The following is a 23,285-nucleotide window of genomic DNA, read 5'->3' on the forward strand; positions in this document are numbered from 1 at the left end:
AAGTAATCTCTACACCCAACATGGGGCTCAACTTGACTCACAACCCCAAGATCAAGAGTCACACAGTCCATTGACTGAGCCAGCCAGGTGTCCCGTGGAGTCTTTAAAAAAAGAAAAATCAGGGCATTTTAAAAAAGATTTTATTTATTTATTCATGAGACACACACACACACAGAGAGAGAGAGAGAGAGGGAGACACAGGTAGAGAGAGAAGCAGGCTCCACTCAGGGAGCCCGATGTGGGACTCATGCCCTGGGCCAAAGGCAGGCGCTAAACTGCTGAGCCACCCAGGGACCCACCCATTTTTATTTTGGGGAAATTTCTTATTTAAAACAATCCTATCATTTTGGGGTGCCTAGGTGGCTCAGTCGGTTAAACATCTGCCTTCTGCTCAGGTTGTAATCCCAGCGTCCTGAGACTGAGCCCCACATAAGGCTCTCCCTCTGCTTCTGCCTCTGCCTTCTACTCCACTTGCTTGTGCTCTCTTTCTGTCAAATAAATAAATAAAATCTTAAAAAAAAAGAAAAGAAAAGAAAAGAAGAAAAATCAATGTCCTGAAAGACACATAAAAAAGTAAGTAGAGGGACGCCTGGGTGGCCCAGCAGTTTAGCGCCTGTCTTTGGCCCAGGGCCTGATCCTGGAGTCCCAGGATCTAGTTCCACATCAGGCTCCCTGCACGGACCCTGCTTCTCCCTCTGCCTGTGTCTCTGCCTCTCTCTGTGTGTGTCTCTCATGAATAAATAAATAGAAGCTTAGAAAAAAAAAAAAAAGGTCAAGTAGACTCTTTTTACTTTTGTTTTTTAAGGAGGCTTTACACCCAACATGGGGCTCGAACCCATGACTATAAGACCAAGAGTTGCACACTCTATAAACTGAGCAAGCCAGGCGTCCCAACAAGCGGACTATTTTTTTGTTTTAAGTTTGTGTATTTATGGGACACCTGGGTGTCTCAGTGATTGAGGGTCTGCCTTTGGCTCAGGTCATGATCCCAGGGTCCTGGGATTGAGTACCACATCGGGTTCCCCACAGGGAGCCTGCTTCTCCCTCTGCCTGTGTCTCTGCTTCTTTCTCTGTGTCTCTCATGAATAAATGAATAAAATCTTTTTTAAAAAGTTTATCTATTTATTGAGAGAGAGAGAGAGGGAGAGAGAACAAGAATGCAAGCACAGTGACGGGCAGAAGGAGAAAGAGAGAAGCAGACTCCCCATTGAGTGTGGAGTCTGATTGCAGTTGGGGAGGTGGGGGCGGGAGCTCTATCTCATGATCCTGAGATTGTGACCTGAGCTGAAATCAAGTCAGGCGCTTAACTGATAGAGCTACCCAGGCACCCAATGGACTATTTCACAGTAAAGAAGACTGAAGAGAAATGACAGCTAAATATAGTATGTGGTCTTCGATTTCATCCTGGATCAATGAAAACATCATCTAAAAAGGGCATTAAAAAAAAAAAAAAAGGGCATTACTGGGAACATTAGAACATGGGCTGTGGGCAGCCCCGGTGGCGCAGCGGTTTAGCGCCGCCTGCAGCCCAGGGCATGATCCTGGAGACCCGGGATCAAGTCCCATGTTGGGCTCCCTGCATAGAGCCTGCTTCTCCCTCTGCCTGTCTCTGCCTCTCATTCTCTCTCTGTGTTTCTATGAATAAATAAAAATCTTTAAAAAAAATTTTTAAAAACCATGGGCTGTATATTAGGTAGATTATTGTATGTATTTTATCACCGTTCAGTTTGTCACATGTGATAATGGTACATGATTACATAGAATATCTGTGCCCTCAGGAGATGACAGTTGAAGTAGCCAATTGGTTTAGAAAAATGTGTGCGGGTATGTGCCATGTAAGAGAGAGATAAAGCATATGTGGCAAAATGTTCACAATTGTGAGCCTACGTGGAGGTATTCTTTATATAATTCCCGCAATTTTTCTTTAGATTCGAAATTTGTCAAAACTATTGATTTCACTAATACATACAACATGGATGAATCTCAGAAACTAAGAGTTCTGCTAAGTCAAAGAAGCCAGGTGCAAAAGACCATGTACTATACATGATTCCATTTAGAGAGCATTCTGGAAAAGACAAAATGGTAGGGACAGTAAGCCGACCAGTGGTCGCCAGTTGCTAGGTATGGGAGAGAGGTTGACTGCAAAGGGTCATGGGGCTCTCTGGGATGAAGAAAGTGCTCCCTACTATGATTGTGGGAAGAGTTATACCATCACAGACATTTGTTAACTCATCAAATGAGGACACTAAACTTGGTGAATTTTATTCTATAAAAATTACTCCTGGGCCGCCTGGGTGGCTCAGCTGGTTGAGTGTCTGACTTTTGGTTTCAGCTCAGGTCATTCATGATCCTAGGGTCCTGAGATTGAGCTTGTGTTGGGCTCCTTGCCCAGCAGGGAATCTATTTGGGATTTTCTCTCCCTCTCCTGCTGTCCCTCCTTCCTGGACTTACATTTGTGTTCTCTTGAAAAAAAAAAAAAGAATTTATTCCTTGTAGTGGGTTGAATTGTGTTTCCAAACACAGATGTCCTAGTCCTAATTTCCACTCCCCGAGAATGTGCCGTTGTTTGGAAATAGAGGTTTTGCAGTTGAAAGTTAAAGATCTCAAGATGAGGGATCCCTGGGTGGCTCAGCAGTTGGGTGTCTGCCTTTGGCTCAGGGGTGATCCTGGAGTCCCAGGATCGAGTCCCACATCGGGCTCCCTGCTCCATGAGGAGCCTGCTTCTCTCTCTGTCTGTGTCTCTGCCTCTCTCTGTGTATCTCTCATGAATAACAAAATAAAATCTTAAAAAAAAAAAAAAACCAAAAACTCAAGATGAGACAATCGTGGGCTTTACATCAAGGGGTAGTGATAAGAGAAAGTAGAGAGAGATCTGAGACACAGAGACACAGAGACGACCCGGAGGGGGAGGCCAGGCCATGTGAGGAGGCAGGCAGAGATTGGAGTGCTGCTCTTCCTGGCCAAGGAACACCAAGGACCCCGGCAGCCACCGGAAGCTAGGAGAGGCATGGGACAGATTTCATCCTCAGAGCCTCTAGAAGGAACCAACCCTGCCCCCACTTTGATTTTGGACTTTTGGCCTCCAGAGCTGAGACAATAAATTGCTGTTGTTTCAGCCACCCGGTCTGTAGTACTTTGTCACAGCAGCCTTAGGAAAAAAATACCTACTTGAATGAAGCTGAATTTTTTTTGTGCGTTTTTCGTGATTTTTTTTTTTTTTTGGATGGGAAGAAACTTGGAAACATCAGGTTAAGTGGAAAAAGTAAGCTGAGGAACAACGCATCCAGTGTGAAACATTTTATATAGAGGCTTAAAACACTCCAAACAATACAACTAATTGTTGGTGGACCTTGTCTCTGTGTAGAAGCCTGGAGGCGCCTGGGTCTGGACCTGGGCCATTCCCACAGGCTTGCCTGCGTGGCAGGGTCCTTCTGCCGGCCTGGATGCCAGCCTTGGCTGCCCCAGCTCTGTGAGGTCTGTGAGGGCCTCCCGAGGCCGGAGGTGCTGGAGCCAAGGCTTGGCATGGCAGTGGCCCAGCAGCTGGGGGGAAGGGTGCTAGGGTGGGCATGGGCCCAGAGGCTGCAGGAAGCTGGATGCTTGAGCGCGGGCCTGGAGACCTGTAAGGCTGGGTTATCTCCCCTGCCCTCACTGGACGTGTCCCAGCCCTCCTAGGGCCTCCCTGGGGCCACTCTGGCCCTTCTATACATTTCCTTCCTGGAATGAGCAGGGAGGCTGGGGGAAAGGGGGTAGGGAGCAGGCAGGGAGGCCAGGCCTCAGGTCCAGTCTGGGCAGCTGGGTCCAGAGGAGGCAGGGCGCTGATCCAAACGACCAAAGAGTGACTGGGGCTGCCAAGCGGGGCTGGGGCCTCCGGTGTGGACACAGGTAGATCTCTGGGTCTCCATGAGCTGGTGTCTGCTCTGCGAACCATCGGACCTCACAGGGTGGCTGTGAGGAGGAGCTACACCAGAGCACACGTGGTGAGTCACCTCCATGGGCCTGCTCTGGCCCTGCTGAGGGCCACCACCAGGACTCGACCCTTCCTTTAGCCCCACAACCCTATAAGCTAACAATTATTATCACCCCCATTTTACAGACTGGTAAAGTGAGGGCTGCAGAGGTTAATCAGCTAACTGACACAGGTGTGCGACCAGACTGGGATTCAGCCCAAAGCCAGGTGATGCCAGTGCGCACGAGCCAAGCTCCTTTGCTGTGTGTACTGCTTTATCGGTCTGTTTCTGGTTTATAGATCTATGCCCCACCCCCACCCCAGCTCCTGGGTGGCTTTGGAACCTGGGAGTAAGGCCTTGACCACTTCATCACCAGGTGAGTCCAGCCCCCTACCTGGCAGAAGGGGGGTCAGGGAATGTGTGCTAAGAATGGGTGTGGGTGGGACTCACGGTGATCCTTGCATTTCAGGGGGTCAGATGGTGGTACCAAGAGGAGATGGAGGCATCCCCAAAGTCCACCCGGCTGTCGTCGCAGGTGCTATGGGAAAACATGGTGGCCTACCTTGGCCCTGCAGCCCTCAGACCTCTTTGCAAAGGTAACTGGCACCCCTACTCTATGTTGGCAGGAAACCTTGTCCCAGCCCTCCCAGGACCCAGAAGTCCCAGCCCCTAAACCACACGTCCAATGAGTCCTTGCACCGTTTTTCCCCAGGTCGGGAGTTCCAACTCCCATCTTTCTTATTTCTCTAGGACCAGGCAGCAAGGCCCCCAGGCCCCCCAGACTCGGGAGTCCTGGTGCCAGCCAGGGGTGTATGGGAGCCAGCCAGTAAGTACTAGCTGACAAAAGCCATAGTACACATCTCTGCCCAACTTCATGTTCCATAAGGTCATGTCCGTAGCTTGAAGTCAGCCATGCAGGGAGTCCTATACCTCGATATTGCCAAGTCAACAATCGGGGCTTTCTTTTTCCCCCTGAAAGCCTGCTATTAAAAACCAGCACACCACTGTTCCTTCCAGCCTTCCGTGTGCCCCGCCCACCAGGCCAGGAGGCCCCCCCCCCCCCCCCCCCCCCCCCCCCCCCCCCGTACCAGCCCCAGGGAGCCCTGGGAGTCTAGAGACTCCCCACCAGCCACAAGGCCATGGCCGGGGCAGCCCCACACATGTCCCGGCTGCCGGCCCTGAATCCTCCAGTCCTCTGTCCTTGGACGGGAGCATGGAGTCCAGCCTCGAGTCCAGTTCAGAACCACACAGGCCAAGGCCTCAGCGAGGGAATCTGCATAAGAGCATGCACCCCAAAGTCACACTGCTGTGGTTCCCATTCAAGTTCTGCCCAGTGAGCCCCAGCAAGTTAGGGCACCCCCTAGCCTCGGCTTCCGCACCTGTAAAATGGGGATCATAGTTCCTGCTTCATTAGGATGTTGTAAAAGTAAAGTAGTTGTGTCTATAAAAGAGCTTCCTTAGCAGGGTGCTTAATATGTTCTATTCGTCCCTGTCGTTCTCATGCTGTCCGATTCCGCAGGGCAGTGGGGGGGAGGGGGCGAAGTCTGTGCCCCGCGCGGGGTTCGCACCCTGCAGGCGCTCAGTCCACGGGGCGTGGCTTCCGACCGCAGCAGGTCGGTGGGTGCGGGGGAGCCCGCGGGAGGCCGCAGGCCGCAGCCCGGCCATTCGGGCCGCCAGGGGGCGCCCCAGTCCCGCCCGCGGCACCGCCCCCTCACCTGCGCCGGCCCGGCACCTGGCACCGCCTCCGGAAGAGGGGATTGGGGACCGCGGGGACCTTGGAGGGAGCGCGGCGGCGGCGGGTGAGAGCCTGGGGGGCGCCCCGGGCTGGCAGGGTCGGGGCGCGGGCGCCGGGGCACGGGGAGGCCCGGCCTGACTCCTGGGCCCCGCCAGCGGGGGCGGCGGCGGGAAGGCGGTGGTCGCTGCGCTTCAGGCGCGGGGGGGCTGGGGGCTGGGGGCTGAGGGGTCGAGGAGCTGGAGGCCCAGATGCCTGGGTCGGGGTGCCCACCGGCAGCTCGGTGCCGGAGGCGGGGGACAGGGGTCGCCCCCGGGACTCCGGAGCGGGTGGGGTCCACAGGGGCCGCGTCAGGGAGACTCGGGGTCCCCGCTGGGCTGGGACTACCCGGACCACGGGTCCCGCGGGTAGGGCTGGGCTCGGACACCTGGAGAGGCGAGAGGAGGAGGGACAGGTGTGTGCGTGTGTGTAGGGAGTGGGGGGCTTCCAGAGGGCTGGAGGGGGGCCCTGCCCTGGAAGTCTGCTGTGTGGTCTCCCCCTGAGACCCTGGACCGCTGGGCCCTGAGCAGCCCCCGGAGAGTGCCACCAGGCTGCCGTCCCCCGGGGCGGGCCGGGAAGTAAACAGAAACCTGGAGTGGCCGGGCAGCACTCTGCTGGCACAACCTGTTACCTGGCCCTGCCCTGGGCCTGCCACCTGGGCCCCGGAAAACTGGGGCCAACACTCCAGAATGGGAGGACCGGTTCTGCCCACCTGCGTTCCCAAGGCCGGTATTCTTGGGAGGGGAAGGGGCTGCGCTCATCTGAGTCCTGAGTCCCTGAGAACTTGGTTTCTAGGAAGAGTTTCCCTGCTGCTAAGGAGCTGGGAGCCAGAACAGCTGAGGCGTGGGAAGTGGGGGGGCACTCTCAGCACGGTGACCTGAGGTCCTGGGGCACCGGGGCACAGTTACCTGGGGGCAGAGGATGTCTGCCAAAGGCAGCTCGTTTCCTTGTGCTCCCTGCCTCAGTTTACCCCGGGGACATTAACGGAGCTGGGTGGCCAAGATACAGATCATTAACCCTTCGTGGCCCAGGGAAGCCCTGGCTGCAGGACGGAGAGGGCCAGGTCTTGACCAGCAGGGGGCAGGTCCCCCTGGCTGCAGAGTAGAGTGTGCTGTAGCTACCTGTCCCCACTGACCCACCTGTGCCCACAGACGCTGCAGGTGCCATGAGCTCCCCCCAAGGACCAAGCTTCCTGTCGGGGCTGCTCTCAGGAGGTGCCTCCCCCAGTGGCAATGAGGGCTTCTTCCCCTTTGTGCTGGAAAGGAGGGACTCCTTCCTGGGAGGGGGCCCAGGGCCAGAGGAGCCTGAGGACCTGGCCCTACAGCTGCAGCAGAAGGAGAAGGATGTGCTGTTGGCCGCGGAGCTTGGCAAGATGCTTCTGGAGCGCAATGAGGAGCTACAGCGGCAGCTGGAGACACTGAGCACCCAGCACGCTGAGCGTGAGGAAGTGAGCTGGCTGCAGGGGCAGGGCCGGGCGGGGGTGCGGGGAGCAGGCTGTGGACAGGGAGGAGGCTCCTGGCCGGTGGGCAGGGGGAGGACAGCCAGGCAGGGGGAGGACGGCCAGGCCGGGAATGCCTGCAACCACGTTCAGGACTGGACTGTCTTCCCGGGAGTATTCTCCGTGGTGTAGGACATGGGCTCTGAGGTCAAGTCCAGATGTGGGTTCAGACTCTGCCTGGCTGTGTGACCCTGGGCAAGCCACCGGCCTTCTGTGAATCCTGGGTCTGGCTCCTCAGCAGGATGGCAGAACCCCAGCCAGCAGTTACTGAACACCCGCCCTGCCTGGCTCTGGGTGAAGCCCTTTCCATGCATTACCTCCACCGCCTCTCACCTAATCCTGTGATGTAGGAAGAAATCCCCCCTCTGCCCAGGCTGTCCTCAGCCACAAAGTTATTCTGGGGGGTCACATCTGGCCCCCTAAACACCCCGGGCACCACTGATTCCAGCATCCAGGTAGCCCCAACCACTGTCCCGAGATGGGCCTGGGGAGCTTATGCCCCACACCCCCTCCCCAGGCCACCTAATGGGCATCTCAACATAAGCTGCAATCTTGATTCTCTGCCCCCATCACGTGTGGTCCTCATCCTGGCTTCCCACCTCAGGACCAGAGCCCGAGCAGCTCATGACCTCGCTTCTCCCGCGTGTGCAAGCGCTGTGGATCTTGCCTCTAAACTAGATTCTTTTTTTTTTTTTTAATTTATTTATTCATGAGAGACACGGGGTGGGAGGCAGAGACACAGGGAGAAGCAGACTCCACACAGGGAGCCCGATGTGCAACTCGATCCCGGGTCTCCAGGATCACGCCCTGAGCTGAAGGCAGCACTAAACCCCTGAGCCACCCGGGCTGCCCCTAAACTAGATTCTTAATCCTCCCACTTCTCATGGTCTCTCCAGCTACCAAGCTAGCCGCAGCCAACATTGACCCAGCCCCGCAGCCGCCTCCATAATTGTCCCCCCCTTCCACTCTCTGCCCCCTGGAGCCCATTCTCCGTGCTCCATTCTAAGGCAGCCAGAAGGATCTCCAAAAATTGCAAATATGATCACTTCGGTCCTTGCCTAAAATCTCCCGGCAGCTCCCCATCACATTTACAATGACACTGAGACTCTTCATCAAGGCCTGACAGTCCCCAAGTGCGGCCTCGGCTGCTGCGCCACTGTCCTCCCACAGGACCTCTTTGCAGGGCCTTGAGTAACCTGCGTGTTTTCTCAGGATCTTTGCACTTGCCATTCCTCGGTGTAGTCCTCTTCTTTCCTGTGCTTTAGGTGTGAATTCGAACATTGCTTCTCTTTAAAGGACCCCAACCTACCCCTGTCCGTTTGCCTGTGACTCTCTAGACTCAGCTGCTGGAGGCAGGGAGCTTGGTGGTCTCACTGACTGCAGATAGCCAGACCCCACAACAGGAGGAGCTCAGGAAACACTGGGCGGGTGGCTACATGGCTGGAACCTGGAGACATTAGGGGAGTTGTCTAACCACAAAGCAGCAGCAGAGCGGGGTACCGTCCAGGACAATTGGATCCTGACCCTGGGGAGTCCAATCCTAGAGCTGTGTTGCTCCCCGATATTTGCTTAAGAGTTTGGCCACCTGGGTTGGAATCCCTGCCTCACTAATTTACTGTGTGTCCTTGGGCAGGGCCTTCAACCTCTCTGAGCCCCAGGCTCTTCATATATAAAATAAGCACATTAACGATTCTAACTGTGGTTGATTAAATGAAATGATACCAGGAAAACAGTAACAACTGGCCCAGCAGGAGCGCCTGCTAATAATTGCAGCAGCGATATGGTCAGTACCACCTTCCTGCTTTGAGAGTTTATGGGGGCAGGGGCCGAAGCTGCCCCCCCACTTGCCGCCTCCCCAAGCGGGGGACCTGGGTGTGCCAAGAGCGTCCCCCTGCTGGTTGGACAGGTTTTGGAGAGGGCATGCAGAGGCACGGAGCCCAGGCGGGGCTGGCCAGGGTTAATTAGAGGGAGCTGGCCAAGAGGCGCTGGGGGTGAGGGGCTGAGCAGAGGCTGAACCTCCAGAGCCCCTGGAGCATCGGTGTGCGAGGCCATGGGCCGGGGCTTCCATTCTGCCAGACTCAGACGCCAAAAACGGCGCCTGCGATCTCGGCTCCAGAAGCCCAGGCAGCAGCCAGAGGTGAGTGGGCATCGGGGAGCCCCGCTCCACTCCGGTCCCGGTCAGCTCCTCCTGACCTGGAAACCCACCTCCCCGAGACTCTGCCTTAGGCTCCCTGCCTGCTCCTCCAGCTGGCTTCCCTGCATGGCGTGTCTGCGTGTCTCGGCCCGCTCGGACGCCCTCTGGGTCCGCGTGCTTACTGCCTCACCTCCCTGTCCCTGACTCTGTGTTGCGGCCCCACAGCGGCTGCAGCAGGAGAACCATGAGCTCCGCCAGGGCCTGGCAGCCCGGGGAGCCGAGTGGGAGGCCAGAGCGGTGGAGCTGGAGGGGGACGTGGAGGCCCTGCGGGCCCAGCTCGGGGAGCAGCGTTCAGAGCAGCAGGACAGCGGGCGTGAGCGGGCACGGGCCCTCACTGAACTCAGCGAGCAGAACCTCCGGCTCAGCCAGCAGCTCGCCCAGGTGGGAGCATGCTGACCCCACATCCCCAGGCAGGACCAGGGCAGATGGCTGTGTCCCCGTGTGGGGGTGGGTGCACTGGGCTTGGTGGTAAGGCTTGGACCAGCGAGGCCTCCCCCGCCTTCCCCTCTACAGGCCTCCCAGACTGAGCAGGAACTTCAGAGGGAACTGGATGGCCTTCGGGGGCAGTGCCAGGCTCAGGTCCTGGCAGGAGCAGAGCTGAGGATGCGGCTGGAGAGTCTGCAAGGGGAGGTGAGTCCCAGCTGGGGCTGGGGGCCGTCTGGGGCTGGCCCAGCACTTCCCCTCCAGCCCTGAGGTCTTTCCCCAGAACCAGATGCTGCAGAGCCGCCGGCAGGACCTGGAGGCCCAGATCCGGGACCTGCGCGAGGAGGTGGAGAAGGGCCAGGGCAGGCTACAGGCAACCCATGAAGAGCTGCTGCTGCTGAGGCGCGAGAAGCGAGAGCATAGCCTGGAGGTGACCAGTGGGGCTGGGCGGGGTGGGTGCATCTGACCAGGGCATTGACCACTGCCTCAGGGCTTCCTGGGAGATGAGGCCAAGCTGGATCACTGGGAGCCCCAGAAGCTGGGCCAGGAGAGCCTGGGCATTAGCCAAAGGGCAAGTGGGAGCCTCAGAAGGGTATTGAGCAGGGGTGGTATGCTTTTAGAGGGCATCAGAGCCTGGCACTTGGGAGGCCAGGGCGGAGGCTGGGGCCAGAGATGACCGGGACTTGGACTAGGTCTGGGGCAGTGGAGATGAGCAAAAGGAAATGACAAGAGGCAGCATGGGCCGATGTTCGAGGTCTTTGTGGTCAAATAATATGGGCTCTTATCCCAACACCCCTTCTTACTATTGTGGGACGCCCAGCCTCAGTTTCCTTGTCTGCGAGATGGGATGGGAATGGTAGAGCGCCGCGGTGAGGGTGAGACACGAGTAGGGCGCTGGATGACCCATTAACGATTTGGGCCAACAGGTCGGGGGAAGGGGAGGGACTCTGCCAGGTGACCTGATGGGGCGGGGCTGGAGGGAGGGTGATGGGAAAATTTAAAGCGAGGGCACCTGTCCGCACCCTACTTTATAGATGAGGAAATTGGTATCCGCCAGGGGCAACTGCGCGCCCAAGGCCGCCGGCCGTCGGCCGTCCAGAGAGGAGCCAGCTGCTGGGGCGCCACGGCGCGCGGGCTGCCCGGCTCTCGGTGGCGCGCCGGCGCCCCCAGCAGGTCGAGGCGGGATGAGGCCGCCGGGCGCACGGGGCGGACTGCGCATGCTCCTGTCCGCCTGTCTGTCCCTCCGCAGCTGGAGCGCGCGCGCTGCGAGGCGGGGGAGGCGTTGAGAGCGCTGCGGGGGCTGCAGAGGCGCGTCTCGGAGCTGGAGGAGGAGTCGCGCCTTCGGGACGCCGACTTGTCGGGAGCCTCACTGCAGTCGGAGCTGGCTCACAGCCTCGACAGCGGCCAGGACCCGAAGGCTGACGCCCGCGGAGCTGCCCCGGTGAGCTGGCGCCCCCCGGCCCCCGTGCCCTGCAGACTCCGCCGCGCCCCCTTCGCGCAGGAGGTCCGACACCTCGCTGACCCATCCCTTTGGTCAACAGAACACTCCGTCCCCCGAGATCCAAGAAGCGTTCAGCCACCAGCCTTCGCCCCAAGAGGAGAGCTTGGAGCCTCCCAAGAAGCGAGCATCCCTGAGGCCAGGGGATATACTAGAGGAGAAGGAGGCCGAAGTGGCCGGGCTTCAGGATGAGGTGTGGGAGTGGGAGCATAGCGCTGGACGCGGAGCCCATTCCAACGCCAGTTTCTCTTGCCCATCTACACCTCTGAGCCTGCGCCCCTCTACCTGGATCTATCTTCATCCCAACAAACCTGTAGTCATGCTTCAAGAGCTGGCCGTACGCCACCTCTTCCAGGAAGACTTCCTGGACCACATTCCCCTCCTTGGTCCCACCTCCTAGTGCTTCCACCAGCATCCTTTCTGCAGACTTACACCACCCAACCGACCCTGCCCCACCTCACCCTGCGCCAGCCCGGGGGCTCAGCTTGGTCTCCAGCACAGGCTGCGGCTGCGGGGAGGGTCTGTGGGGCTGGCGGAGGGCCTGGCTGCCCCTCCTCACCTTTCCCTGCCCACAGGTCGCGCTGCAGCGGGCAGAGCTACAGTCTCTGCGGGAGGAGCTGCAAAGGCAGAAGGAGCTGCGGACGCATGGCGACCCCGACGAGGCCCTCAGCGGCGCCCTCTCGGACCGGGACGAAGCTGTGAACAAGTGAGCCTCTCCACCGTCCACCCCGGCCTCCGCACCCACCAGCGGCCCTCCGACCCTGTTTTCGGTGTTAGCCGCACCGCTCCCGTCCGGGTCCGGCAGCTCCCGCCACCCCCGGGCCCACTCTCTGCCCCTCTTGCCCGCAGGGCGCTGGAACTGTCCCTGGAGCTCGGCCGCGTCTCTCTGGAGCGGGACTCGCTCTCCCGGGAGCTGCTTCGCACTATCCGCCAGAAGGTGGCGCTGACGCAAGAGCTGGAGGCCTGGCAGGTGAGGGGCGGGGCCGGCGGGGGCGGGGCCGGGGCCGGCGTCTGGGAGGCGCGGCCGACACGTGGCCACGCGGACCGACTGAGCCGCCCGCCCGCAGGACGACATGCAGGTGGTGATCGGCCAGCAGCTGCGCTCCCAACGACAGAAGGAGCTAAGTGCGGCGGGAGCCGTCCCGCGCCGCGCCGCCCCGCGCTTCTCGCTGCGCCTGGGTCCTGGGCCCGCCGGCGGCTTCCTAAGCAACCTCTTCCGAAGGACCTGAAGGCCGGGCCATGGGGGCCGCCGGTGCCTTCTGGCTTCCTTTCCTCTAATGGTCCTGAGCGTCTTCCAGAGGGGCCTGGTGCCCTCCCCACCCCGGGAAGCTGGGCAAAGGCTCGTTGGGAGCAGGGACCAGCTTTGGGGGCCAAGGGCCCCAGGTAGGTGGCGGGGCAGGTGAGGCAGAGCTGAGTTTTGAATCTCTATAGGTCTATATTTTCTAAGGGCCTGGCGCGCTGCAGGGCAGGGATGAGGGTGGGTATTTATGTATCAAGATCAAACAGAGTAATATATAAAAATCATGACACCAACTCAGCCTCCATTCTTGAGAAGAACATGCATGGAACAATAGCCTAAAAATTTACTTATTTAATAAAATAAAAAAAAGCAATCTAAATCCCTGGGATGATGGAAGGGGTGTTGCCAGAGGTCAGAAGGACAGGGAGAAGGCGCGGTAGCCGAGATTGGTGAAAACATCCACTCGGGAGCTGTTACCTGCGGCTGTCAGGACCTGGAAGCAGGAGGGCAGTGGCTGGCATGTCCACACACACGTGCCCTACCCCCCCCCATGGACCCCCCACAGCCCCTTGCAGGACCCACCTTGCACTCGGGTGCTGCTGGCTGCTGGTTGAGACTAAGGCTAAGCAGCCCTGGGGAGGAGCCAGGCACCTGCGCCTTGAGCTCCCCACTCAGCTGCCACTGGTTGACACAGCGGCCCTGGCCAGCTGACAGAATCTGGAGGGCAGGGAGGGAGTCGGGAGTCAGGATTGGAGAGGGATACTGGGCAAAGGTGGCAGAAGCAAGACAGAGGGCCTCACCAGGTCCTGGTAGAAGGTAACATGTTTCTGTGGCACCCGTATGGGGAAAATAGTCGTGGGTGTGGAGGATCGGAGGTGCCAGAGGGTGAGCGCTGGGCCTCCTCCGCAGACCTGGGCAGAAAGGTGGGGGGCCCCAACCACTGTGAGCATAGTCCCTCAGTTGGCAGGGCCCGGAGTGGTCACCCATTCTGCACCTTGCCCCGCTTACCATCCAGTCTGAGTCAGTTGCCAAACAGCTGATCCAACGCCCATTGTGTGGCCTCGAGCACTCCTAGGGGTGAGGAGGAGAAGAGAGGAGGAGATGAAGACACAGGGGATGCCCAGGGCGGTGAAAGGGAGGACGGGGCCTGGTACGTGCCCTCACCTCATGCTTATATACCTCGATGGTCTGGACTTCCTTGGCTGTGCGGAGGTCTGTGCGGGAAGAACCATGAGAAGCATCCTGCTCGCCCCAGTCTCCGTTGCCATGTTTCCCTCCAACCGGACACTACGCTAACCTACCCCAAAGTCGCACAGCTCCATCCTCTCCACCTGACAGCACCTCGGGACTCCGCTCCCGCAGCGCCAGGCAGTGGACATAGTCTGTGTGGCCCCGGAGGGCCCGCTGCAAGAGGAAGCCCAGTGTCAGGAGATCCAGGAAGAATGACCCTACGACCATCCAGCCCTGACCACCCCAGCTCCATGGCCTTCTCACTGTGAAGGTCCCAGTCTCAAGGTCCATTGTATGCAACTGACAGTCTCCCCCTGCCAGGATGAGAGAATTCTCCTGCAGAAGAGGGAAGGGTGGAATCGCAAGTCAGCATCAAATCAGGACAGGGAGAGGAAAAAGGCTTTAAGTTTGGGCAGGGCAGAGCCCCGGTACAAAGGGCTCAGACCTTGGGGACGAGAAGCAAAGCATTGATCTCAGGCACTTCTAGGCTGGTCCTGGGAGAGAGAAAACGAGGTGAGCTCTGGTGAGGCAGTCCCTTCACCCCCAAGTACCTTCTACCCATTACCCACATGGCTCTCACTCACCTGTATGGGGGCTGACGCCGCCACAGCTCCTTACAACCCTTGGTGGAGGGAAATGCTACATGAGGTCAGAGGCTCTCTGGGACCAGGCACCCCAGCCCATCCCCCAATTCCACACTCCTTACCTTCTTGAGGATCTCTGCCCAAAGCCAGGCCTTCACTTCCCCATCCCCAGCACTGAGCAGATGTCGATCTGTGGAGACCATGCTGTAGACCGGTCCATCATGGGCTAGATGGAAATGAAGACCCTGAGTGACCCTGTCCTGCTGCCCTCCCCTACCTGGGGGTTCTCTAAGCCAGACACAATGGCAGCACCCACCTTGGAATGTCACCACTGGCTTCTTACTTTCTTCTTTGGCCTCAGAACTCAGAGCAGCAGACAAGCTGAAGGAATAGGGGAGGGGAGCCTGAGAGTCAGAAGCCGAGGGCGCCAGTCCCAGAGAGTACAAGTGCTAGAACTACTACTGTGTGGTGAAGCAGGGGTGAGGGTACCTGAAGATGGCTATCTGCCCGTAATTGTTGCCAGCTGCCAGGAACTTCCCGCAGGGGGAGACACTCTGGGAAAAAATGGTCATGTGGAGCCGCTGCAGAGCCTGAAACACTTCCATCTGTGGGGAGAGACTGGATGAGGGCCACGTGGGATATCTAGGACTGGAGATTCTGACTCCCTCCTGCCTGCTCGGCTCTCCCACAGCCCAGATCTCACAGCCGGCCTTTGAGGTGCCCCACCAAGTGGGTGCCTGCCCGTATGGCCCAGGGGTTGGTCCAAGAACAGGGTGAGGAAGTGGGCAGGTGAGGCAAGACTTCTACCAGGACCCTGGCAAGAGCCCAGGCTGGCCCCCAAGGTTCAAGGTCATATGGAGCTCCCAGGGGACTTGGTCACAAGTGTCAGAGCTACTGCACCTAAAGCTTCGCAGACAACTGTCTCATACAAAGCGCTTAACACATGGCTCCGTTTCCCCAGAACAGAGAAACATACTGACTTCTAATCCCTACCCTCCCACTTTCATATTAGGTCCCTAAGATCCTACTGGGTTACCCTCCCGCTCCCGGGTCAGAGTCCGAGTCCCGCGCAAAACAGGGCTCAGGGCACAACTCCCTGCCTGCCCCTAACGAGCCGGGCATGGACTACAAACCCAGAAGGCGCCGCTCACCACGCCCGCCTCACCTGACCCAGAGGTACCGCGTGTGGCACAGCGCGCTCCATCTCGAGAACTACAAATCCCAGAGTGCTCAGCGCGACGTAGCTTCACGAGTCCGAACGTGCCCGCGAGCGGTTCCCCTTCTCGGCGCCACACGGCCCCAACACCGCCAGCCTGTCCGGCGCGAAGGCAACCGCCGAGTACTCCCCAGAGCCTCAGGAGCCCAGGTGACCGCCGCGAAAATTCCCAACACTAAGTGGGGCCCCACCACAGCCCCGCTACGCCAGATTCCCCTCCCCCACCCACCAACCCGAGCCGAGCCGATCCGCCTTCCAGCCGCGCGTCGCTCGTCTTCCGCGCCTGCGCGGAAGCTCGCCGTTGCGCGCGCCAAAACCCACGCCCCGCGCGCTGGACCACGCCCTCTGAGGCTCCGCCCTGTCCCCCGGATCCCACCCTCTGTTCGCAGGACCCCGAACCCAAATGATTCTGCAGCAACCCCTGGAACGAGGCCCCCCGGGCCGGGCCCAGCGAGACCCACGGGCCGCGTCGGGGACGCCCCGAGCCCAGGACGTGAGGTGTGTGTAGGGGCACCGGGTGGGCCTGGCTCAGGGACCCAGGAGCTTTGGCAGGGGGCTCAGGGCTGGTCTGCGAGATGACAGGCGGTGGGGCAAGTCGGCAAGGCTTGGGCATAAGCCGAGACTGGGCTGAGAGTTCCAAGGCAGGCTGCTGGCAGGCCTGGGAGAGGGAGGTGACTAGGTGTCAACTGAGACGAATGGCCTGGGGGCTTCTCGGCTTAGAACTGCAGGCACTGGAGAGCAGATCCTGGGGATGGGGCCAAGAGGGTGGGGTGCACCTGGATTTCTTTTCTTCCCAGCTCCCCTCTCCGAGGAGCTGTGCCCATGAGCACCAAGCGGCGCCTGGAGGAGGAGCAGTGAGTTTGGGGGCAGGGAGGGACTCCCAACAAGACCTCTGTCACCTTAGGTCCCCATCAGACTGTCACCCATGTGAATATCCCAGCCTGCCTGTCTTCCTTCCTGTCTCTCCCCAGGGAGCCCTTGCGCAAACAGTTTCTTTCTGAAGAGAACATGGCCACCCACTTCTCTCGACTCAGCCTGCACAATGACCACCCTTACTGCAGCCCCCCCATGGTATTCCCCCCATCTCTGCCCCCACTCAGGTAGGCACCATCCACTGACCACCGCCTGGGCCTTCTGGAGGATCACACCCGATCTTTGGAGCTAATGTCTAGGCCCTGCCTCATCCTGCTATTTTTAGCTTCTAGCCAACCTCTGTTGTTTCCCCTCTTGGCTCCTTGGAAGGTGCTGGCAGCCCAAAAGCTCTTAGGGACCTGGACCTGGTGGGAGGTGGCTCTTCCAGGCCAGCCTCAGCCCCATGCTGTTACTTCCTTTAACAGGAGCCCGTGCTCTGAGCTGCTTCTCTGGCGCTACCCTGGGAACCTGATCCCTGAGGCCCTCCGGCTGCTGAGGCTAGGGGACTCCCCTACCCCTCACTACCCTGCAACCCAAACTGGGGAGATGATGGAGCTCTGAGTGCTGGTGGACAGAAATACTGCCCACCCTCCCTCCCCACAACAGAGAAGACCAGCATTCCCACTAAGGGATCAGCTGTTCCGTATATTCTCCAGACCAGGCCTCTGGGCCCCAGGACCTACCCTCAACAGAGGAGGACACTGAATCCCACAGAGCCCTGGGGTGGGAGGGGCAGAAGGGACAGGAGCATGAGAAGGGGAGCACTCCCCCCCCCCCCTAGAAACTGAATAAAGATTGCTGAGCAAATAAAGGCTTCAGTCTGGAACCCTGGGGCCTTTGGGAAGGAAGGTGGGAAAGCTGGAGTGCTGATGGTTGGGGTTTCTCAAAATCTTCCCTGGAAAAAACGGTCAGGGCCTGGCCAGGTCCTGGCAGGCTGGGCTCAGGCATTGAGAATGTGTGAGTCAGAGCCTCACCCCCGCCCCCGCGGCTGACTCACTCCTCCCTCCAGCTCTGGGAAGTCGGGCTGGGGATCATGCCACGCTCCGAACCATTTAAAGTTAAAGATTCTTTTATTAATAAATTCTCCCTCCCCTCCAAACTCTCTCCCCAAAATAAATATTTCCCCCCCTTTGGGGGTTGGGGGGGACAGTGTCTTAGGGCCAGCCCCCCTAGAGGGCCAGCCCCCTAGTGTTAGCAACAGGTCCCTAACCCCCCAGACAGAGACCCCAGGGTGGAATTTCAGCACATCTGAGTGGGTGGGGCCTGGTGTTGTCTGGCCCTCAGGTCAGCCTGGCCCTGAGGCCATGGGAGCAGAGGGACCCTTTGTGCAAATGCTGCAGTTCCTTAGTGTCAGCTGTCTGGTGAACCAGGTGGTCTCCTTTCCTGTCCTAGAGCCAGAGACAGGGCAGTCAGACACCTTGGAAGCCTCCTCTGAAGCCTGGGCCGAGGCCTCAGAGAGGTGATTCACCAGTCCCCCATCTCCACACCCCTGTGGTTGGAAGAGTCTGGCTCTGTTACTGGGGTGAGGGGGCTGGCTCCAGAATGAATGAATCAATTAATCAATGAATGATGAGTGGGTGGGGCCTGGTGCTGGCAAGGGCTCTCACTGTCACTGGATCAGTGCGACGCCAGGACAGCCCTCACCGCCGGTCTCCTCGATGGGGGCTGCAAGATAAGAAGAGAGGTGGTCAAGAGCAGGGGCGATGTTGAGGAATGACGGGGGGTGGGGTGGGCTGGCACACTTACTGGTAAACTTCTCTCTCCTGCGGCACCGTCTCCAGACCAAGAAGCCAGAAAGCAGTCCCAGCACGAGGGCGAGGCTCAGAGCACCCCCCAAGATGGGCCACAGCAGAGGGAAGGAGGCTGGAGGGGCCGCAGCGCCTGGGGGCGGGGCTCCGAGTTAGACCTCGCCCCTATCGGTACCGGCCCCGCCCCCCCTTGAGCCCCAAGCCTTTCCCCGCCGCGGCTCCCGCCCGGATTCGCTCCCCACCCCACCCCGCCTCCCACCCCCCTTCCCGATTAACCCCCCAGATCTGAAGCCCACTGTTCCCCGTCCACCCTCCGCTCCCATCTGCGGCCCGCCTGCCCCGGACCCGCCCCCACTCACAGCCCAGGCAGAAGTCGCTGTGCGGTCGCGCCGGGCACGACGCGCAGTCCATGCACTTGTCGAGGTCCGCGCTCCAGGAGCTGCCGCGAGAGCAGGGGGTGGTGCCTGGGGAGGGGGCCGCGGGTCAGAGCTGGGGCGGGGCACGGCTATTCTGGGGGCTGAGGTCAGGGTCGGCCGGCTCGAATAACGTGAGTCACCGGCGCTCTCCCCGCGCATTCCTCACAGGTGACCGCACGGCCCGACCGGGACTCGGCAGCGCAGGGGAGAGGGGGGCCCAGCGCGAGACGCTGTGGGGGGGCGGTCAGGTCCCCGCACACACCCCCCCGCAGCCGGCGGGTGACTCACTCCTGGGCACCGGGCCCGACCCCGGTCCCTCCCCCCGCATAGCTGGGCACTGAAGTCACCGGATGGAAGGGGGCACCCCACATGGTATAGGGGGTACAGACCCCCGTGCTCTTCGACCCCTGGGGCTACACAGATCAGGCACTGAACAGGCTGGGGGCGTGCTCTCTCACCCAACGAGACGTGCCGCCCTCAAACTTTCTCCCGCTACTTCCGAGTCTGGACTTAGGACAGAAGCCGCCCCCACCCACCTCTGAACAGGGGGGAAACTGAGGCCAGGACTGCGGATGAAGTCCGGAGCAGGATGAGCCTCTCCTGGCCGGGGAGGCGGTGTCTGAAGACCGCCCAAGCCCGGATCCGCATGTCCGCCCAGTTCGCCCCAGTTCAGTCCAGTTCTCCGGCTCCCTGGCCCCGCGGCCTCCCGCCCGGCCCGGGCCCCGCGCCCCGCGCCCCGCGGTCCGCACCCCGCGGCCCGCGTACCTGGCACTCGCTCCCCGGCGGCCGCGCCCAGCAGGGCCAGCCCGAGCCCCAGCACCAGGAGCCGCGGTAGCGGACGCAGCGGGCCCAGAACCATGGTGCGCGTCCGGCGGCCGCGGCCGTCTGAACCCGCGGCGCGCGGGCCGGGACGGACAGCGGCCGCCCCGCCTCCGCCCCCGCCTTCCGGGGCGGCGCCCTCCCTCGGCCCGCCCGGCGCCCGGCTCCTGGACGCCCCGCCCCGCCCGGCAGGCCCGCTGCGTTCAGGCATTCGCTCAACAAACGCTAGCGCGGTGCGCCAGCGGCTGGGACCCCGCAGGTCCGCAGGCCCTGCCCTGCCCTGTGGATGCTGAAGTCCGGGAAGTTGCGGGGGGGGGGGGGGGGGGGGCTCGGGAATCAGACACGAAGCACCCGCCTCAACGATAACTGCAGCTTTCTTAGGGGCCCCGGGATATGATAACAACATAACCAATAATAATAATAAGGTCTTTAATTTCTACCTTAGGACATAGCTACACAGTAAAATGTGGGCTTGCTGTCTCCAATTTTGCCGAGTATGAAGCTGAAGCTTGGGCGGGTTAGGTGAGTTCCCGGGGTCCCCACTAGGAAGTAGCAGAGTCCGGAGCCAGCTCCGTCTGGCTCCAAGCCCCGGGCCCTGGGCCCTGAGCTCCTGCGGGCCCGGCCTCAGCCTGCTGAGGTCCCCGAGCCCGGGCCACAGGCAGGCGGGGCGGGCCCGGGCTCCAGCGACCCCAGCTGAAGAGGTTGGGATTCGCGCGCCCGCGGTCCGGAATGGGGTCTCTGCCCCTCCCCGGGGCGGTGGTCCAGTGACGTCACTGCCTCTTTAAGACCCCCGCCTCCGCCCGGGCCACACACTCGGCGGCTCCTACGAATCCCGGTGGGCCTCTTCGCAGGTGAGCCTGGGGGTGAGGGGAAGAGGCGGACTCCGCGAGGAGTGGGGTGCAGGGGGCGTGGCGGCGTGGGTGGGGGTGCGTGCAGAGAACCTAGACTAACCTGGTGGCGGACACCGGGCACAGCCCCCGGGCGGGGTCTGCCTGGAGCTGCGGAGCTCCTCAGGTCCTTCTGCAGCCACGGAAGGGTTAAACGCCCCTCCCCCCCGGACAAAGGCACCGAAACCCGGGCGCCCCTCCCCCACCTGCGCTGCTCTCCGGGGCGGGGCTCCCCTCCCCCTCCCCTCCGGGAGCGGACCCTGCTGATCAGGCGGCCATTAAGCCCGTCCCGCAGCGCGGCTCCGGGGCTGGGGGCTCGCGGACCCTTCCTCTGGTCGGACTCGCAAAGGAAATAGGGCTCGAGAGCAGGAGGGGGCGCCGTCGGCGCAAGCCGACCCCGCGGTGTGCGGAAAGAGAAGAGGTCGAGGGAAGGGGTAGGGTCTTGGAGGTGCGGGGCAGGTGCGGGGCGCGTGCGGGGCGCCTGGGTGGGCCTAACCCGGCCGGAGGCGCGGAGGGCCGACCCCAGGGTCGGGATGAGCGGGGTCTTGCCGTCCGATCTCCCCCGAGGTCATTACCGCGGGTTTGGGCGGGATGCACAGGAGGCGAGCCCGCTCCGGCCTCTGGCCACGCTGCTGGGACCCGCGCGAGGTTAAGTCCAAATCGTGCGCGGGAACTTTGGGTAATGGAGAGCCACAGCCGGACCCTGAACAGAACCGCCCCGAAGCCAGCCAGGGCACTAAGTGGGATGTGAGGGGGCCCGGGGCTGCCCCAGAGGGACCGGTTCACTGGACACACTCCAAGGGTTTAGGTCCTTTTAGCAGAATTGAGTCCTGAGACGATGGCATTTGGGGCGAGAAGGCACAAGAAAATGTTCCCAACTTTGGAGGGTATGCTCATTGTGACCCTGGGGGCGGGGGGGGGGGGGGGGGGGGGAGCACACAGCCTTGGGGAAGGAGTGATTTGGGGGGTGTTTTTTCCCTTTGGGGTGCTTTATTTCTCCTGCTTCTCTAGAGTTTGACTGCAGCAAGGCCAGGGAGGCAGGGTCACCTGAGACACAAATGTCCCTACCCGCCTGGGGATACAGAACCAGTGACGGGTTTGGACACTGCTATTGGGTAGTGGAAGGAAGCCTGGATCTCTGATCTTGATGTTGAAACTGACAGGTTTGGAGCCTGACAGTCATGGCCAGAGCCAACCCACCGTCTGAGTCCCAAGGAGGCCATCTGGAAATTGCCCTCTGTTGTTTCATCCTTTTTTTGCTACTTTGCTGTCTGATAAATGTACGCAAAGTGCAAAGTGGCTGGGGCCATGGACTAACATGGGTAAAGGCTTTGTGTCTCATTTGCCCTCAAAACGGCCAGGACTGGGTGACAATCGCATAACCAAGGTAAAAATTACACGCTAAACATTAAGTGTTCGTTTTGCCCATGAGAAAATGAGGCTCAAGGAGTGTGCCTTGCCCATGGTGTCCTTACTCCCTGGGTTTGTACTCTCTCGGTGCCCTGTGCGGTGGCCACGGCGTGTGGCATGAGAGTTAGCACTCACTGGGAACAAAGGGTCTGGACCAGCCTGTCCTCTCTCTCATGAATCTGCTTCCTTCGTCTCTCAATGCAGCTCCTGTCCCCCTCCACTTTGCCATGGCTTCTGCCGGCCTGCAAATCCTGGGGATCATCCTGACGCTGCTTGGCTGGGTGAATGCCCTGGTGTCCTGTGCCCTGCCCCTGTGGAAGGTGACGGCCTTCATCGGCAACAGCATCGTGGTGGCCCAGGTGGTGTGGGAGGGGCTGTGGATGTCCTGCGTGGTGCAGAGCACAGGCCAGATGCAGTGCAAGGTGTACGACTCCCTGCTGGCGCTGCCCCAGGACCTGCAGGCTGCCCGCGCCCTCTGCGTCGTCGCCCTCCTCTTGGCCCTGCTCGGGCTGCTAGTATACCTCGCGGGAGCCAAGTGCACCACCTGCGTGGAAGACAAGGACTCCAAGGCCCGTCTGGTGCTAGTCTCTGGGATCATCTTTGTCATCTCAGGGGTCCTGACCCTGATCCCTGTCTGCTGGACGGCCCACGCCATCATCCGGGATTTCTACAACCCCCTCGTGTCAGACGCCCAAAAGCGGGAGCTGGGAGCCTCCCTCTACTTGGGCTGGGCAGCCTCTGGCCTTTTGTTGTTGGGTGGGGGGCTGCTGTGCTGCACCTGCCCCTCTGGGGGGGGCCGGAGCTCAAGTCATTATATGGCCCGATACTCAGCATCTGCCGCACATGCCACCTCTCCGTGTGCCCCCGAGTACCCCACTAAGAATTATGTCTAATTCTCAGTCTAACCCCCTGAGCTGGAGAAATCGTGATGGTGATTTAGACAGCTTTGGGCTTGTTTTTTATCTTTTTTGCTTTTTGGGAGAGGGTTTTCTTTTCTTTTTTTTTTTTTTTTTTTAATTCATTTGATAACCAAGAAACCCAAGTCTCTCATGGGCTCTGCTGTTGGTATTTCTCACCTTTGGATGAGGGAACCAAGGAGGTGATGCTTCAGAGTTTCTGGATATTTCTCCGCCCTGGACATCCCCATCGTGGAGGCCAGCCTGGAGCTGTGGTCCAACATAAAGGCTGCCTGCTGTTCAGGTGCTTTCAGCCTGTCCCTTACTGGTTAGGCCTCTGGCTCTTGAGCATTTAGAAGAGCAGATGATAAGTCACCAGAGAACTGCCCGCCTTCAAGTCTTCTGACCTCTGACTCCACTATCTTGAGCCCTGTCCCAGCTGTGCTGTAGACCCCTGACCCTCTCACCTTCAGCCCCTGCACACTTCTGCCGTGCTTCCCCCACCACACACACGCACCAGTTTTGCTAAATAAAGCTTGTCTTATTTTGTTGCTTGCCTTGGGTGTTGCTGGGGGGCTGCTGAGTGCCAGCCTGGC

At 60.0% G+C, this 23,285-nt stretch overlaps 5 protein-coding genes across 11 annotated transcripts; 3 read left to right on the plus strand and 2 right to left on the minus strand.

Annotated features, from left to right (window-relative positions):
• The first annotated feature begins 3,431 nt into the window (after positions 1-3,431).
• On the plus strand, positions 3,432-12,944 carry BICDL2 (BICD family like cargo adaptor 2). Of its 4 annotated transcripts, none has more exons than XM_049111449.1 (13): positions 3,432-3,474; positions 4,247-4,323; positions 4,417-4,543; positions 4,698-4,773; positions 6,870-7,165; positions 9,576-9,791; positions 9,924-10,040; positions 10,117-10,263; positions 11,083-11,274; positions 11,375-11,524; positions 11,907-12,037; positions 12,181-12,301; positions 12,399-12,944. In XM_049111449.1, the coding sequence occupies exons 5-13, from the start codon at positions 6,884-6,886 to the stop codon at positions 12,558-12,560; spliced, it is 1,518 nt and encodes a 505-aa protein (XP_048967406.1). In that variant the 5' UTR covers positions 3,432-3,474; positions 4,247-4,323; positions 4,417-4,543; positions 4,698-4,773; positions 6,870-6,883; the 3' UTR covers positions 12,561-12,944. The 4 variants fall into 4 exon arrangements, with proteins under 4 accessions (XP_048967406.1, XP_048967405.1, XP_048967404.1 ...); XM_049111448.1 differs by lacking the exon at positions 3,432-3,474 and adding an exon at positions 3,616-3,977 and having other exon boundaries at positions 4,094-4,323; XM_049111447.1 differs by lacking the exon at positions 3,432-3,474 and having other exon boundaries at positions 3,616-4,323.
• On the minus strand, positions 12,908-15,691 carry THOC6 (THO complex 6). Its single transcript, XM_025416785.3, has 13 exons — positions 15,551-15,691; positions 14,875-14,990; positions 14,702-14,766; positions 14,508-14,611; positions 14,386-14,423; positions 14,247-14,295; positions 14,066-14,137; positions 13,873-13,975; positions 13,736-13,785; positions 13,580-13,642; positions 13,372-13,482; positions 13,154-13,288; positions 12,908-13,064 (listed from the first exon to the last, which is right to left on the minus strand). Exons 1-13 carry the CDS (start codon positions 15,587-15,589, stop codon positions 12,984-12,986), a joined length of 1,026 nt encoding a protein of 341 aa, XP_025272570.1. The 5' UTR covers positions 15,590-15,691; the 3' UTR covers positions 12,908-12,983.
• HCFC1R1 (host cell factor C1 regulator 1) lies at positions 15,617-17,324 on the plus strand. Of its 2 annotated transcripts, XM_025416786.3 has the most exons (5): positions 15,617-15,751; positions 15,991-16,099; positions 16,399-16,455; positions 16,573-16,701; positions 16,939-17,324. In XM_025416786.3, the coding sequence occupies exons 2-5, from the start codon at positions 16,005-16,007 to the stop codon at positions 17,072-17,074; spliced, it is 417 nt and encodes a 138-aa protein (XP_025272571.1). In that variant the 5' UTR covers positions 15,617-15,751; positions 15,991-16,004; the 3' UTR covers positions 17,075-17,324. The 2 variants fall into 2 exon arrangements, with proteins under 2 accessions (XP_025272571.1, XP_025272573.1); XM_025416788.3 differs by lacking the exon at positions 16,399-16,455.
• A 240-nt stretch (positions 17,325-17,564) lies between these two features.
• Positions 17,565-19,599, minus strand: TNFRSF12A (TNF receptor superfamily member 12A). Its single transcript, XM_025416789.3, has 4 exons — positions 19,443-19,599; positions 18,621-18,725; positions 18,260-18,394; positions 17,565-18,178 (listed from the first exon to the last, which is right to left on the minus strand). Exons 1-4 carry the CDS (start codon positions 19,534-19,536, stop codon positions 18,123-18,125), a joined length of 390 nt encoding a protein of 129 aa, XP_025272574.1. The 5' UTR covers positions 19,537-19,599; the 3' UTR covers positions 17,565-18,122.
• Positions 19,600-19,733: 134 nt separating this feature from the next.
• Positions 19,734-23,241, plus strand: CLDN6 (claudin 6). 3 transcript variants are annotated; one of them, XM_035717424.2, is made up of 2 exons: positions 19,734-20,018; positions 21,998-23,241. In XM_035717424.2, the coding sequence occupies exon 2, from the start codon at positions 22,021-22,023 to the stop codon at positions 22,684-22,686; it is 666 nt and encodes a 221-aa protein (XP_035573317.1). In that variant the 5' UTR covers positions 19,734-20,018; positions 21,998-22,020; the 3' UTR covers positions 22,687-23,241. The 3 variants fall into 3 exon arrangements, with proteins under 3 accessions (XP_035573317.1, XP_025272576.1, XP_048967422.1); XM_025416791.3 differs by having other exon boundaries at positions 19,735-20,347; XM_049111465.1 differs by lacking the exon at positions 19,734-20,018 and adding an exon at positions 20,865-21,270.
• The last annotated feature ends 44 nt before the right edge of the window (positions 23,242-23,285 follow it).

This window comes from Canis lupus, chromosome 6 (assembly GCF_003254725.2).
Source record: "Canis lupus dingo isolate Sandy chromosome 6, ASM325472v2, whole genome shotgun sequence".
Classification (NCBI taxonomy): domain Eukaryota; kingdom Metazoa; phylum Chordata; class Mammalia; order Carnivora; family Canidae; genus Canis; species Canis lupus.

Coding starts and splice junctions, on each gene's coding strand:
- BICDL2 (XM_049111449.1), top strand. CDS start 6,884: ATGAGCTCCCCCCAAGGACCAAGCTTCCTGTCGGGGCTGCTCTCAGGA. Junction 11,525..11,906: donor TGGCCGGGCTTCAGGATGAG/GTGTGGGAGTGG, acceptor CCCTGCCCACAG/GTCGCGCTGCAGCGGGCAGA. Junction 12,302..12,398: donor AAGAGCTGGAGGCCTGGCAG/GTGAGGGGCGGG, acceptor GCCCGCCCGCAG/GACGACATGCAGGTGGTGAT.
- THOC6 (XM_025416785.3), bottom strand. CDS start 15,589: ATGGAGCGCGCTGTGCCACACGCGGTACCTCTGGGTCAG. Junction 14,767..14,874: donor GGGCAGATAGCCATCTTCAG/GTACCCTCACCC, acceptor CTATTCCTTCAG/CTTGTCTGCTGCTCTGAGTT. Junction 14,424..14,507: donor GGGCAGAGATCCTCAAGAAG/GTAAGGAGTGTG, acceptor CCCTCCACCAAG/GGTTGTAAGGAGCTGTGGCG.
- HCFC1R1 (XM_025416786.3), top strand. CDS start 16,005: ATGATTCTGCAGCAACCCCTGGAACGAGGCCCCCCGGGCCGGGCCCAG. Junction 16,456..16,572: donor CGGCGCCTGGAGGAGGAGCA/GTGAGTTTGGGG, acceptor GTCTCTCCCCAG/GGAGCCCTTGCGCAAACAGT. Junction 16,702..16,938: donor CCATCTCTGCCCCCACTCAG/GTAGGCACCATC, acceptor TTCCTTTAACAG/GAGCCCGTGCTCTGAGCTGC.
- TNFRSF12A (XM_025416789.3), bottom strand. CDS start 19,536: ATGGTTCTGGGCCCGCTGCGTCCGCTACCGCGGCTCCTGGTGCTGGGG. Junction 18,726..19,442: donor CGCCGGGGAGCGAGTGCCAG/GTACGCGGGCCG, acceptor CCCCCTCCCCAG/GCACCACCCCCTGCTCTCGC. Junction 18,395..18,620: donor CAGCGACTTCTGCCTGGGCT/GTGAGTGGGGGC, acceptor CCCCGCCCCCAG/GCGCTGCGGCCCCTCCAGCC.
- CLDN6 (XM_049111465.1), top strand. CDS start 21,222: ATGGCATTTGGGGCGAGAAGGCACAAGAAAATGTTCCCAACTTTGGAG. Junction 21,271..21,997: donor AATGTTCCCAACTTTGGAGG/GTATGCTCATTG, acceptor CTCTCAATGCAG/CTCCTGTCCCCCTCCACTTT.